General features: G+C 32.8%; 1 protein-coding gene across 3 annotated transcripts in view; it reads left to right on the top strand.

Moving 5' to 3' along the window:
- Positions 1–15,303, top strand: part of SEL1L2 (SEL1L2 adaptor subunit of ERAD E3 ligase) — a 103,754-nt gene that overhangs the window by 58,671 nt on the left and 29,780 nt on the right. For 2 of the 3 annotated variants that reach the window (XM_016133423.2, XM_036229685.1), the window contains exons 5-10: positions 373–535; positions 11,007–11,060; positions 11,513–11,572; positions 11,663–11,744; positions 12,460–12,614; positions 13,252–13,308. In XM_016133423.2, coding sequence (XP_015988909.1) covers positions 373–535; positions 11,007–11,060; positions 11,513–11,572; positions 11,663–11,744; positions 12,460–12,614; positions 13,252–13,308 — 571 coding nt within the window. The remainder of the gene's footprint in view (positions 1–372; positions 536–11,006; positions 11,061–11,512; positions 11,573–11,662; positions 11,745–12,459; positions 12,615–13,251; positions 13,309–15,303) is intronic. The other variant, XM_036229686.1, reaches the window with a different exon arrangement.

The raw sequence follows: 15,303 nt of genomic DNA, 5'->3' as shown, positions 1-15,303 counted from the left end.
ATATACGTCAGAGTTTATTTTATAGAACAAATACTCATTTAATGGGGGTTGCCTTGGTAGAGTTTACTATTTTAGGACAAGTGACTCAATTTTTCACTTTACTTGGTGCATAAGCTTGAAGCTTAATGTATCATATATATTTCTCCTTTTTAGCAGCTTCACTATTTGTCAGATATATGTGAAATTATAACCTGAGACTAATCTAAGAATAAAAAAAAAAATCTACTAATCTGGAGATATAATGGACTTCAGCTAAACTGTATCGTTAGTAGCAATGAAAATTGAGCCCTACTTGTTAGAAGTAGTACGAAGGAGGGAGCAGAAAATTTTGTATTTGATAATCAGACTTCTAACTTCACCTTCTTGAAACAGAGCCTACACATTCTTTGCCAAAGCAGCTGACATGGGACACTTAAAAGCTATGGAGAAAATGGCTGATGCTTTGCTATTTGGAAATTTTGGCATGCAAAACATAACAGCAGCTATTCAATTATATGAGTCCTTGGCTCAAGAAGGATCATACAAAGCCCAAAACGTGAGTTTTGAAAGAAAATTAAATCTTAAATAGCTTAAAAATCCTGAAAAAACTATATACAAGTAACATGTGAAAGGAGCTGGGTAATAATATTCCCACTCTACTGTGTGAACCCAGTCTGAGGGAAGTTACTTGTAATAAACTGAGATAGTGTCAGCACAGAGACACAGCAGCAGCCCCAGGCAAATTCTTATAGTTACATGGGTAACTTTTAGGAAATGAACAATGCTCTCTAATCCACCTTTCCATATTCCATGTCCAAGTATGTGTTTTGAGATAATTTGAGAAATCTGAAGCCCTAACACAGTAAAATCTTATATCAAATATATTCACCTATACAAAGAAACATGAACTAAATTTATTTCCTTAGAATAATGTTTTCCTTGTTTTAACATTTGAAATATTTTATAAGCTAAATATATTTTTTCTATTTTAAGAAATGTATTTTATTTTATTCCAAGAATAACCTAAGTGTTTCATAGAAAATCTAGAAAACAGGGGAAAAAATGATATGTGCACTTGCATTCTAACTAGAATGATGTAAAAAGAGGAAAAAGCCAAGGAAAAATATAAAGCAGTTCTAATAGTAATTGAGTCAGCATAGTTGGAGTTGAAAAGACTTAAGTCCAAATCTACTCTGCCACTTCCTCGATGTATAGGTATGTAACAAAACTCTTTCTCCTCCTTCTTCATGAGAATTTGACTTTTAGCTCATTCTCTCATTCTGTTTCCCTGGTAATCTGATAGGAATAAAATGTTAACTGTGTTTCTAGGTAGCTTTGCTTATGATTGAAATGACTCCTGATTGGCAAACTTCCATTGAACTGTAAGAAACTATAATGAACTATTAATACTTTATGGTGGTAGTGATTTTTATGAGGACCCTGGATACTGCATCTGTGTAGTTGTTACATGGGGAATGAGATTTTTATGTTAGGGTGGTTCCCATCCCCACCCAGTGTGGATCTTACTCCTTGAGTCTGAGCCATCATCTGAGGGACCAAAGATGATGGTTGCTGGAAGATTGTGCAAACTGCTGCAAGGATTTTCACAGAAAGGAAAGCCTGATGTTACCTTCTGGCAAACAGTGGTTCCTCCTATATCCACCTGAATAGACTGGTGGCAAATGTAGCTTATGGGAGTATTGTAAGTCTGTATGTTTAGTTGAACTGGAAGTTGAACCAGAAGCCCCCTGATGGTGGGGCAATTTAATTTTTATCTGTAGAGTTAGGATAACGATAAAATATTAGGTACCGCCGTCTGTATGGTTCACTTCTATATCTCTAGTATTATTAGATGATATTATTTTTAGCAGTGGACATGACGGTAACATTTAGTCTGGCTTGGAACTTTATATTTTTGATTAACCAAACATGGAGAATGAAGGTTTGATAATTTTCATATTTTATTATAACATTTATAAATCTGTTTACTATTTTTTAAATATAATTATTTTATGTTTAATTTCAAAAAAAGTCCCTAGGGTAAAAGTAGTGTTCAACAACTTAAATGAATTAAAATTATACAGATATTATAGCAGTGAACCATATAGACAAATGTACCCAGTATTTTATCATTATTCTAACTCTAGAGATAAAAATTAGATTGCCCCACCATCAGGGGACTTCTAATTTAACTAAATGTGCCTAGGATAAGAAATAGAATTAATTAATTATATATTTATAGATTGATTATATATTTATTAATAATAGATTTATATAATTATATAAGTATATATTAATTATGTACATTCATAATTAAATATATAATTAATATATTAATTTCATGAACACTTATATATTATTATATCTATGTCTGTATATTATATATTTATATTTACATTTTATAAATATTTATATATTAATTATATATTTATGTCATTAATTGTATGTTTACTTATTTATATATAATTAAATACATTTTTATTTGTAAATATATAATTAATTCATTGTATAATGAATAATGAGGAATTAATTAATGGAGTTACTGTGAAGATTAAAATAATGCGTGAAGGCACTTAATTTTATTCCTGGAACTTTGTAATCATTAATTATAAAGAAAGGATATAAATATTATTCTCACTATTATTATTCTCGAATTTATTTTTATAAAACTGAGTCATACTTTATTTACTATTTTCTATATTTCTTTTATTCACTTAGCAATATATCATATTTTCATGTAAATATATACAGATCAACATCATCATTGAATATATATAAATATATAATTTTAATTAATTTAAGTTGTTGAATACTTTTTTCTCCAGGGATTTTTTTGGAATTAAATATAAAATAATTATATTTATATAACAGTAAACAGATTTATAAATGTTATAATAAAATATGGGAATTATTAAACCTTCATGCTCTATATTTGGCTAATCCAAAAATATAAAGTTCCAGACAGACCAAATGTTATCATTATCATGTCCACCACTAAAAATAATATCATCTAATTTCTTTCCAAACTAGTGACCATGTGCTTTATTTTTCAATGAGTGTATTAATTAATTAAGTCAACAATTGTTTCTTAGACACTTATTTGCCAAATATAATCTAGTTGATAGGGAGAAAACGATTAATAAGTCAAAGTCCTTACTTGTCAATCTGAAATATAAACAAATAATTGCAGCACAGTTTAGGTGGACTATACAGTTAAGATATGTATAAAGTGCTTTAGGCATAGAAAAGGGTCTGACTGGTTCTGCTTGGCAGGTAGCGAAGGCTTTAAAGAAGTAATACTTGAATCTAGTCTAGAATATTGGATATAGACAACATAAAAATATTTATTTGTCTGCACTTAAATAAAAGATTTGCTACAAGGTCAAAATAATAATCCCAGAAAAGAAGTTTCAAATTAACAAAAATCGTACATAAAACACATGGATTTTACAGCTGAACTCAGTTTCACTCCACATACCCTAGTCTGTATGATTCTATTACATGGTCACCTGCTACCTTCTAATCTCAGTTAACTGGCCATCAGTTGCTTGTCATTGGTTTTAAGAAGAATCAGGTAGGAGAATATAATAGGCTAAGTGCTAAATCAATGCCAGAAAAAGCAACTCTAAATGTATGAGCATTGGCCATATGTTATCATGGCCATCTTTGTAGAGAAGAGTAGGCATATTGGGAACAGTGTTCTTGGAAATTTGCAATTATGGACTTTAAGGTGTCATAAGGTAGTAGAAGAGCAGGGATTCCAGAATCAGAAAGTTTAACAATCTATGAATCCAGATTCTACATTTTAATGATCTTCCATCTTTTGTTCATTCTTTCAGTATCCCTGAAGAAGTTACTTCTCTAAACCTGTTTGTCCAAACTTGAAAAGGGGATTAATAATAAGGTCTATACTATTTTATAAGGCTGCTGCAGGAACCAAATAATATCTACAAGGTCTCTTAGCCAATATTAATAATGTCACGTAACAATTTTAGTCCCAACAGCTTTGTTTTGAGAGTTATTTAGTCCTGGCTTTATATCTCAATTCCATCTCTGACCCCTGTGACCTGCCTTCTCTGTGTCTCAATGTCCTTATCTGTAAAATGAATATACCTGTCTAGTATATGTGTATGTTTGTCTCAGAAGGACAAGAAGACAGAATGTGGGAGAAGACCAACTTATTGCCTGAAAGGCTGATATTGACCTGATATACCAAATGCAACCACGCTGTTTAATGATGCTACCGTACTAGTTGGCAAAAAGTCTCTGTCCCAAGCTCCTCTTATATCCTCCCTGATATACTGGATACCCTATTCTTCACTCAGACTCCCCCTCTTCCCCTGAACTCTCCATGACCTAGTGACTAAACTGTTAACATCTGAAAGCACATGGAGCCTACAAGATCCTGGTCTAGTGCTACAGCTGGATTGTATTCTGAAATTTTGACTATATCTCATTCCTGTCATCACTACTGGAAAATATTTCCAGTGGCAAGTCCTCTAGGAGTTGATTTATCTACTTGTACAAAGCACAACTAATTAAAGAGATTCTGTGCTATAAACCATGCTCAGTTAAATGGCTGGTTGCTGAGACCAGGCTGGCCACATTAGAGAGCTGTAGTCATTATAGTTCTCTAACAGGGCTGGACAGGTGACCACATTTCTACTCAGGCTGTTTGTGCCAGCCTGGTACAGGAATACTGCCTGCATTCATAGAAATGAGTGCAGGCTGAGAACTGAGAGGACAGCATAGCAAAGAGAAATGTGGCTAAAGAAGCTGGAAATGTATAGTGAAAATTATAATGAAAGAAGAATAGGAATAGAGAGAGAGAGAGAGAGATAAGGAAAGAGAATAAAAAGAATGAAAACACCTTATCTCTGGGGAAAAAGGAGAAGAAATATCAGAAATACTAAATGTAATAGATGAGAGAAGCCTGGAGTGCCAGAGGTCTAGAAGAGACCTGAATTAACAAAGAAAAACAAAAAAGATATGAATTCTTTTTATAAAGTGACATTTAGAGGATGTGGGAAAATGCAATTTCAGGCTATGTATAAAGAGAAGCTGGATGGAGAAAAAGAGGCATAATTATTTTTTCATGCACCTTGCATCCTTTATCTCACAAAATTCCAAGAAAACTGAAGGGAATACTTATAAGGCCAATAAAAGCATTTAAAGTTATGAACAGAGTCCATTTAATTGATTTTCAAAGAATTGGTACCATCCAAATAATGAGGACTATTAATTAATAGAGTAGTCTTCATGAAAATGGTAAAAATTGAGGAAATAGCAAACAAATATGAGTCATACTCTCTGGGATAACCTATAAAATATTACACTATACCAGCTAGAGGTAGATAAATTATTATTTTTTATTTCTCTGATTCTCATCCAGGAAGCAAAAATTCAGAATTAGAAACACACTCTTTTCTTGATAATGATGAACTGTTTCAGTAGGAAATTTGTCTGTTAGTTTGCCAAACAAGAAAGTAGGGTTAAACCTCAAGTGCTTTAAGAATCAAGAAATGGATCACACACATTGTATCACCTTACAACTTAAGTTAATTAGGGTAATTTCTAGGTGATGGTATTATTTGTAGCTATTTTTTAAAAAATACTTTTCTGGTTATTTTTTCTCTAAATTTTCTATTCATGGGTTAGATTATTTTGATATCAGAAAAAAATATTTAACTTAGATGTATTTGCTTCCTTGGTTACACAGTTCAAAATAGTTTAACTGTGAATTATAAGAAAACTCATTCTATTATATAAAAATAACTATAATCGATATATAAAGGAGACAGATTTTGCCGTGATTTGGGATTCTAGAATACTTCTATCATAATGGCAAATTCCACATATTCTTCATTTATTTCAGATTTGAATTACAGAAGTGTTTAGAGGGACTGTAGTTATTAGCACTGTGCTACTATTAGGAAAAAAAAAACGCTTTTTAGTATTAATCTAATACTTACATTGATAATTCTAAGATTATCTATGTAGAACATTTCATCTTGACATTAATGTTCTTTTTTGTATAAAGGGTACAGACAGGATCTGAGTTGCTCATTAGGATTGATTCACACTTTTGTTTACTATGCAATTTGAGCTAAAAGTAATGATCTCAGATGCTTTCAAGCCTTGTACAATTAATGGAAACTTGCTTAATCTTTTTTCTCTTTTAATAACAATTTCTTACATAACAAGTAAAAGGAAGAATATTTAATTTTTAAATTGTTATTATGGAGCTTGAGTAATTTGCTTTGAAATATAATAAAATACACTTAACTCTTTTCCATTCCTATCCCAGCTACTATAACAGTTCTTTAAAATCACAGCACAGTGCTTGAGTTCAGAACCAAGTCTTATAAACAAATCTAAACTGCGGATCTTGACCTTTAAAAACCACTGAGAGTGTCACTGATGTCATCACTATTATGTAGCTTCTTCAATTCGCAGAATTTTTTCTCAATTAAGATTTAATAATTCTATAATCCATCTCATTTTATTTCAGCTCTTATCTCAGAAACGATCAAATACCAAAAATTGATTACTGTAGAGTTGTTAGGTGACAATGCCCAAGTGTAGAGGAATAAGACAGGACTGACTATAATCAGCGTATTTACTACATGAGAACCCATAACATCTTTTGTCTTCCACTAGTGCCTGCCATGCTTCGAAAAAAAAAAATTAAAGTTGAGCCCTCCATAGAATTAATTCAAAATTATCACTTGTTATTTCTCTACTAAAGAGAGAAGGAGTATGCCCTGTGGGCTGACTTTTTTTTTTTAAATTGGTGACATCATGGTTTCAGTCCTAACTTTCTAGAATGATCTTTATACAAAGGCAAGCTCTTTTCCCTCGTCACAGGGTGGAAATTTAGCTCCTCCACAATTCACTTCACAACTTCATGACCTCACAACTTTCTCCAGGAGGATCAGGCTGAAAGTATGGTGAACTCTGCACAAAAATGATACATTGTTAGTGAAAGCATCTCAAAATACAAGCTCAACTGAATAGAATAGTATCTTTATATTCTTATACAAAGGTCAGTATGTTTGTTTACTATCCAAGTTTCCACATACAAAAACTAGATTCTAAATTGAGCAGAATTGAAACATTGCTAAGAGTAGCAAGAAGAAAAAAAATCTAATATTGGCTAGAGAGGTCCTTAAAAGGAGCCACTTAAACCATTGTAAATATAAACTACAAGGATTAGAGGAGTACTAGGATTCCGGACAACTTCCGTTAGTAATAACAGCCTTTATGATCAACTTTCCTAAAAGAGGACCTTGAACATTGAAGAGGAATTGGCTGAATCATAGAATTTTTTTTTCAGTTGATGGATTAAGTAGATTACACAAATTACACTTATAAACCACATGTTAGAGCTATTATGCTTTTGGGAACTGAACTCTGCAGTCAGTTCTCTAGTTTAAAAAGTAACATAGTTCTTTCTCCTTTGTAATATAAAGTTTAAGAACATTCATTTTCTATTTTGATTGAAATATCAGACCTTGTATTTTGATTTTAGGGAGACATTTAACAAAGTCTCATGATGTTCTCATTAACTAGATGAAAAAATAGAAATGTAGGCTTTGATGATGGCAGATAAAGAGTATAGGCTAATGGACTGATGCCAATGTGAAAGCAAGTCTCATACTCTGCCACAGGACTCTGCCCATGACCCTGTGCTCTTCAAATATTTCATCAACTATTGAGTAGAATGAGTAAGAACAGATTGTTTTTAATATGAAGCATGGGGAGGGGAACCATATTACCAATGGCATGGTGTGGAATGAACTTCTAAAAATGATGACAGGAATAATAAAGCTGCAAATGAGTAGAGCCTTGAAAATATTAGAAACACCAAAACAGACTTTTACAATTATATTCTGACATAATATACTATGACTCTGTTGAAAAGAAGAGCAAGGAGAAAAAGTGAGAAAGTGATGTAAATGACCTATATCAACATCTATCATATAGTAAATCTATAGATAATGTGTGAAATATATGTGTTAACAGTAAGTAGTAGCAACTTATCAGGAATCATAATGGTGGTAATTATCAGAAAAATACAGCTGAAATAATTGAAAATAGTTATTTATGAAGAGAATAAAGAGTAACCTGGAAAAGAGTAGGACACTGCTATTTATTGTTATAAACCCTTGGAAGTATTAGAATTTTATTTTTAATACATGTATTTGATTAAAAATATATATAAAATGTTAAATTTATATATTAACTCTCTCCCCCCAAAAAATTGTGCTTAAAATAAAACAAGGGTGCTTTTATTCAGAATTAAAATGTAGAATGTACTTTTCTCAGTAGTACCTGAAGCTGAGCATAGCAGACATCTGTTTACAGTGAATTCAAATATCTCGGCCCAATCTAATTCTGTTCTTGGGTACTGAGAGAATTTATAAATGATGTCACTGCCAACTTGTCAGTGACTAAAGAGGGCAGGAAAGGAGCTGCAGGCCTGGAGGAAGATTGTCAAATTTTGCAAGTCACACATAGTGGTGATGAGTCTAATGGGTAAGATTCCCCATTATATTTTCAAAATGTTTGTTTATGGAAATCCCGTAAAATTAAGCAGTACTCTTTGTCAAGCAGCATGAATTCACTAAGAACAATTTTAATTACGCAACCTCTGTTCTACAGGGTTACTAGACTAAGAAATATGAAAATTGTGATACAGATTATAATCCTACATTTTACCTATTATAAGACACCATCAACGATAGTTACATACTTTTAAAATGTAAGTTATATAATTGTATTATATAAATACCATCAACTTCATTTTTTTCATTTGGACATCCAGTTTTCCCAAAGCTATTTATTGAAGAAACTATTCTTTTCCTAATGTGTAACCTTGTCAGCCTTGTTGAAAATCATTTTAACCATATATGTGAGGGTTATTTCTGGGCTCTCCATTCAGTTCCATTTGTCTATATGTCCATCTTTATGCCAGTATCACAGTGTTTTTGATTACTGTAGCTTTGTAATATGTCTCGAAATCAGGAAGTGTAAGAACTCTAGTTTTGTTTTTCTTCCTCAATATAATTTCGGCTATTTAGGGTCTTATGAGATTCCACGTGAATTTTAGGACTATTTTTTTGTTTATGCAAAAAAAAAAAATAGATTTGAGTCTTTGATAGGGATTGCATTAAATCTGTAATCTCTGAGTATATTTTAACAACATTAAGCCTTTCAATCCATGAACATGGGATATCGTTCCATTTATTTATGTCTTCTTTGTTTTCTTCCAGCAACTTTTTGTAGTTGTTGGTGTACAATTCTATCACCTCTTTGGTTACTTTGTTCCTAAGTATTTTAGTCTTTTTGATGCTATTGTGAATTGGGACTGTTAAGTTCCTTTTCTAAATGTTCATTGTCAATGTATAGAAATGCTATTGGTTTTGTGCGTTGATTTTGTATTGCAACTTTCCTGAATTTATTAGTTTAGCAGTTTTTGATGAAATCACTATAGTTCTGTATGTATAAGATTATGTAATCTGTGAATAGAGGTAATTTTTACTTCTTTCCAGTTTAAAAGCCCTTTATTTCTTTTTCTTGCCTAATTGCTCCAACTAGGACGTCCAGTACTATTTTTGAATAGAAGTAATGAGAATGAGCATCCTTGTCTTGTTCCTAATCTTAGAAGGAAGGCTTTCAATTTTTCACCAATTGGTATGATGTTAGTTGTGGGCTTTACTTATGTGGGCTTTATTATGTTAAGGTAATTTTCTTCCATCTCTAATTTGTATAGTGTTTTTCCCCTAAAGCTATGCTGAATTATGACAAATGCTTTTTCTGCATCAATTGAGATGACCATATGGTTTTTCTACCCTTCATTTGTCAATGTGGAATATACATTGATTTTGTATGTTGAACCATCCTTGCATTCTAGGACTTAATCTCATTTGGTTATTGGTGTACAGTCTTTTTTGTGCTGTTGAATTCTGTTTGCTAGTATTTTGTTAAATATTTCTCATCAATATTCATCATAGACATTGGTCTGTACTTTTCGTTTATTGTAGTATTCTCATTTAGCTTTATTGTCAATGCTGACTTCATAGAATGAGTTTAGAAGTATTTTCTCCTCATCAATTTTTTGGAAGAGTTAATAAGGATTGGTGTTATTCTTTAAACATTCGGTAGAATTCTCAGTGAAGAGGGAGGTTTTTTTCTTACCAATTTATTCACCTTAGTAATTATAGATCTATTTAGAATGTCATATCTTCATGATTCAATCTTCATGGTTGTATGTTTCTAGAAATATGTCTATTTCCTCTAAGTTATCAATTTGTTGGCATATAATTGTTCGTAGTCATCTATTATGATATTTTTTATTTCTGTGGCACCAGTTGTAATGTCTCCTCAGTCAGTTCAGATTTTCATTATTTGAATCTTTTCTTTTTTTCTTAGTTAATCTAAGTGTCAATTTTGTTGATCTTTTCAAAAAACCAACTCTGTCTCACTGATTTTTTTCTATTTTTCTATTCTCTATTTTGTTTATTTTTTCTTTCATCTTTATTATTTCCTTCCTTCTACTAATTTTGAGTTTAGTTTTATTTTTTTCAAGTTCCTTGAGGTATAAAATTAGGTTGTTGATTTAAGATCTTTTTTCTTTTTTAATGCAGGCATTGACCTCTGTAAACTTCCTCTTCTGCTTTTGCTGCATCTCATAAATTTAGTATGTCACATTTTAGTTTTCATATGTCTCAAGATATTTTCTAATTTTTCTAATTTTTCTAGCTTCATTTCATTGTGTTTTATTACCATAATTTATGCTAATGTTCAGTAAGTATTAGCTGATTTTCACATACATACAAAGCTCTCACTTGTGCACTTTTTCAGATTCTTGCAGCTTAACAAAGATATAAAAAAGCACTTTATTATGGTATAAGAAATAAGTTAATAATACGAATTATCATGAGCAGGCATTTAAAATATTACCAATGTAGATAAGAATAATTGTGAAATAGATGTATTTATTGATTTTTTCTTTTGGGCTTTAGGCATTAGGATTTTTGTCTTCTTATGGAATAGGAATGGAATATAATCAAGCCAAGGTAAGGTCACTCTATTTTTTCTGAAATAAAACTGATTCTTTTTAAGGGACATTGAATAGAAAATCTACTCTTTAGGTAAAGGAGTTCACTCTAGTGCAGTGATTAAAAGCACCAGCTCAATAGTCAGAGGAGCATAGAGTTAAAATAAAACAAGTTTCTTAATGTCCCATATTTCAAGTTCTTCATTAAAGGTAGATAATATCTATTTCTATAGAGATTTTGTGCTGAGTAAATGAAATATGGTGTACGATGCCCTTTTCACAGACTCTAGAGCTCACTAAGAGCCCCCAAAATGTCAGCTGCCTTTACAGAGGAAGACAATGAAGTTTGTAATTTGTTTTGGAGCAGTTCAAAGTCCATTGCTATATTAGGAATAATAAAGCATAATTGGTTTGAATTTCAAATTTAGATGACATGTGTATATATTTTTCTTTTGTTTTGTTTTACTTTAGGCGCTGATATATTATACCTTTGGAAGTGCTGGAGGAAGCATGATGTCCCAGATGATTTTGGTTTGTAAATTAAATATTCTTGGGCCCAAGTAGATATGTTATAAATACAGCATTGTCAGAGTATTGAGAATATATATGCCTGTGTTTTAGGGGTACAGATATTTGTCAGGAATCAATGTTCTACAGAATTGTGAAGTTGCCCTAAATCATTACAAGAAAGTTGCAGATTATAGTGAGTAATCCACATAATTATTTAAGATATACAGACTTGTCAAGAAATTAATGAAATAAATACCAATCAATACCAATGACAGTATTAAGAGACTATGCTTTTAACATCTGTTATAATACAATTCTTGTACTACAATTTAGAGTTTTCTGATTTCTTATTAGTTACTTTTCAAAAAGTTTTAAATTTTTTAAAGTTTTGAATTTAAGATGCCATATTTAACAAGATCATTTCATATGCATAATGAAACTAAAATTACTATATGTATAATTCAAAGTGCATACTTTGTTAGGTTTATTCAAACATATTTTTCTTTATTTTCAGACTACCATAGGAAGCAATTAAGAAGCAGTTATTGACCTTATAGTTTCAGTCTAAGAAAAAGTCAGTGGTAGAAGGGATTAGTCTTCTGCTCCTAAAATCTATAAAAATCTGTCTTCTTTTCTTGAACCTACTTGGTCAAGATGTTCAGTACGTTCTGACTGATATAATGTTGATACAATATTTGTATGAGTTGCAAAGCTTTCATGTACTTTTCTCAGAACCAAGTAAACAAAAATCAGCACATTTCTATTACCTCAAGATATTTCTCTTCTGTTAATAGACCAGATCTCTGCCCAATTTAAAGAGGCTAAGCTTGAAAGTGTTTTCTCTGAGTTGACTTATTTCTTGCAACCTTGTGTATTCTGGCTATTCTCTGGCTTGTTTATATTCGCAGTTGCTGACAAATTGGAAAAAAGTGAAGGTATTCCAGTGGAAAAAGTGAGACTAACTGAGAGACCTGAAAATCTGAGTTCTAACAGTGAGATTCTGGATTGGGACATATACCAATACTATAAATTTTTGGCAGAAAGAGGAGATATTCAGATACAAGTAATGTATAAAGACAAGCTTGAATTTTAAAACCATGTAAATTACAAAGGGCTTGGTTCTCTCTGAAACCTAAAAGGGTTAACAATGCCCCATTCTAAATGGGAAAGGGCAGAGACACCCCCTCCTCTTTGTTCTGCTCCTTTTTTGTCCCTTGCCATTTGCAGTTCCTGTGGACCTGTGGCCCGTGGCCTAAGAGAGAGCCAGTTGGCATAGTAATGGCCTAAAAAAGTTCATTACTTAAAAGCCTAGATTTTAATTATTTAAAAAAGCACCACTCAATATTAGTTTTAATATGAATGAATTCTTACCAAGATCCAGAAATGTTCTGCCTTTGGGAATGGGAATGGGATGGCATTTGCGTGAACTTTCAGAGCCAAGAGTTCAGGCCAATAGGATTATGTGCCTCAGTGTTACTGTATACAAGCAGGCCATTCATTAAAGAAGTCATGTTCCCAGCACCAATCAGTTACCCAATGAAAGATATAGTCTGGAATGTTTCCTGCTTCTTTTTTAAGACATGCCAACTGAATCAAACTGGATCAACAATCTATAGTGAAATCACCAAGTAAGAGGTTTTCTTTTCTTTATTTAAATTAATATTACTCTTCAAATAATTTTCAAAATTTATTGTTCCTAGGTATCTCTTGGACAATTACACCTAATTGGGAGGAAAGGTCTAGATCAGGATTACTACGTAAGTCAATAATCTCAAGATTCTGTCATGTGGATTGGGAAGGATAGTGGTGAGGAAGATGATGGAGCAGTGAAAAGGGAGTGAGGCATGGAGGAGTTGCTGGGGAAAGCCCACTGTTGCTTCCTTAGTCAGATCTGCTTTCCAACTTCTGAGGAAGAACAAAGTTCATCAGAGGGAACACATTTCCTACCTGCCTTAGAGTATAAAGGGGTAGAGGCTTCTGAAGGAGCAATTGGGGCAGAGGTGCTTCCATGCTCCCTCTGAAACTAGCCTCTTCTAAACACTTTTGGACTGGGATAAGATAAGGAGGACATCCCACATGCTAGCCTTGGAATTTCCCATTACCCAAAAGCCATCTGTGGAAAGTCCATCTAGGAGTTTCCTGAGGACCAGACTCAGCCCCATTTGGCTAAATCAGAAGACAGCCTGTTTTCAATGTAATTAGAAGCATTATTAAGCATCTTTATAAATTTGCAAAGCTCTTTTCAATCATTTTGCCTAACTTTACCTCATCATAATGAGGTTATAAGATTAATTATCAATTCAAATTTAGTGGAGAAAGAGCAAATAAACTTGACCTACACAGGATCCTCCTTAGTAAGATATCAGAGCCCTGGGATGTAGTCTTGTGTAGATTAAGGTTTCAAGGCCCTAGATCCCCACAGATCTGGAGAAGTAACTGGAGTTTTCTTTAAAAGATGATTTTCCTGCCTTTGTCATTTTATAGGAGTGGTGTGCTATTGCCTCAAAAGTGCAAATACCTTATTTCAACATAGTCCCTAAGTCTAAGCAATAGGAATAACTACTTTATAAGGAGATTACATAAAAGAGTTATCTGTTATTACTTTCCATTTCACTTAACATTGTTCTTTTATACATGTGTCTTAGGGACTATAGTTTATTTTATATTAGATACAGTGTGTGTGTGTGTGTGTGTGTGTGTGTGTGTGTGTGTGTATTAGGTAAATGTCAAACTTAATTTCATAAAACGTGATAAAAATAGATAGCAAGTGAAATAGGCATATGCATCCCAAGACAAGTGAAGGCCTTCAGATTTTATTATCCTCATCATTAGCCAAGGTTTTAGCTCCTTAGATGAATTCTAGATTCACAATATTGCTCCAATTTCAGATTTTAGCCTTCAATGAGTTTCTCATGTTAATCATAGTATGCATACTGGGAAGAATTCTCCATTTTTCATAAACATGAAATTTTATTGTGAAGGTACCTAAAACTCAGCTACATGGAATACCCACCAATCGTTGTAGAGTACATAAAATCCCACAAAGCTAGATACCTCTGGTCAGCTCCAGCCATTGTGAACACTAGATGGGAGCTGTAGCCATCTCTAGATGAGGATGAAGTGCTATCCAAGGCTGACACTGAAGGATCCTGGTGCTGTAGTGGCAAAAGCCAGGCAGCTGGACATCACCCTGGCTCTCCTGTGGGCTCATTCGCAAGGGTTTTATTATCTCTATTTTACAGATGAGGAGCTGAGGCTGGAGAGATGAAATAAGTTGCTTCAAGTTTCTCAGCTGGGTAGAAAGGTTGTTATGAAGCAGAATTTTAACTCAGGGCTTCAGCATTCAAAGCCTGTGCTCTTTCCATCAAACCTTACTTCCTTTTTTGATCTAGGCAAAAACAAACAAAACAAACAACAAAACCTCTAAAACCTATTTCCCTCATTTACAAAGCAAGAAGAATGAATAACATAATCTCTCGGGTTGCTTCAGCTCGAACTTTCCGATGATGTGTTGGGCCCAATGCTACTCATCCAGACAGTTCAAAAAGGCTGGTTTAATTTCAGAACCATTCCCACAGTGCAGGCACATTCTGAGACAACCACAGGCTGGTCCTGACTGCTTTATTCTGCCTAATAAATGAGAACTTGAATGGGGGGCTCCAGTCAAGTTCTGAGAGCTCAAGAATTATTGGCTTATGTATTAGTTAGCTTAGGCTGCATCATAAACCACTCCCAAACCTAGGTGGTTTAAA

The sequence above is a fragment of the Rousettus aegyptiacus genome, unplaced genomic scaffold, assembly GCF_014176215.1.
Source record: "Rousettus aegyptiacus isolate mRouAeg1 unplaced genomic scaffold, mRouAeg1.p scaffold_m13_p_12, whole genome shotgun sequence".
Classification (NCBI taxonomy): Eukaryota; Metazoa; Chordata; class Mammalia; order Chiroptera; family Pteropodidae; genus Rousettus; species Rousettus aegyptiacus.
Note: the sequence above shows the minus strand (reverse complement) of the source record. Positions and strands in the feature narration are given on the sequence as shown.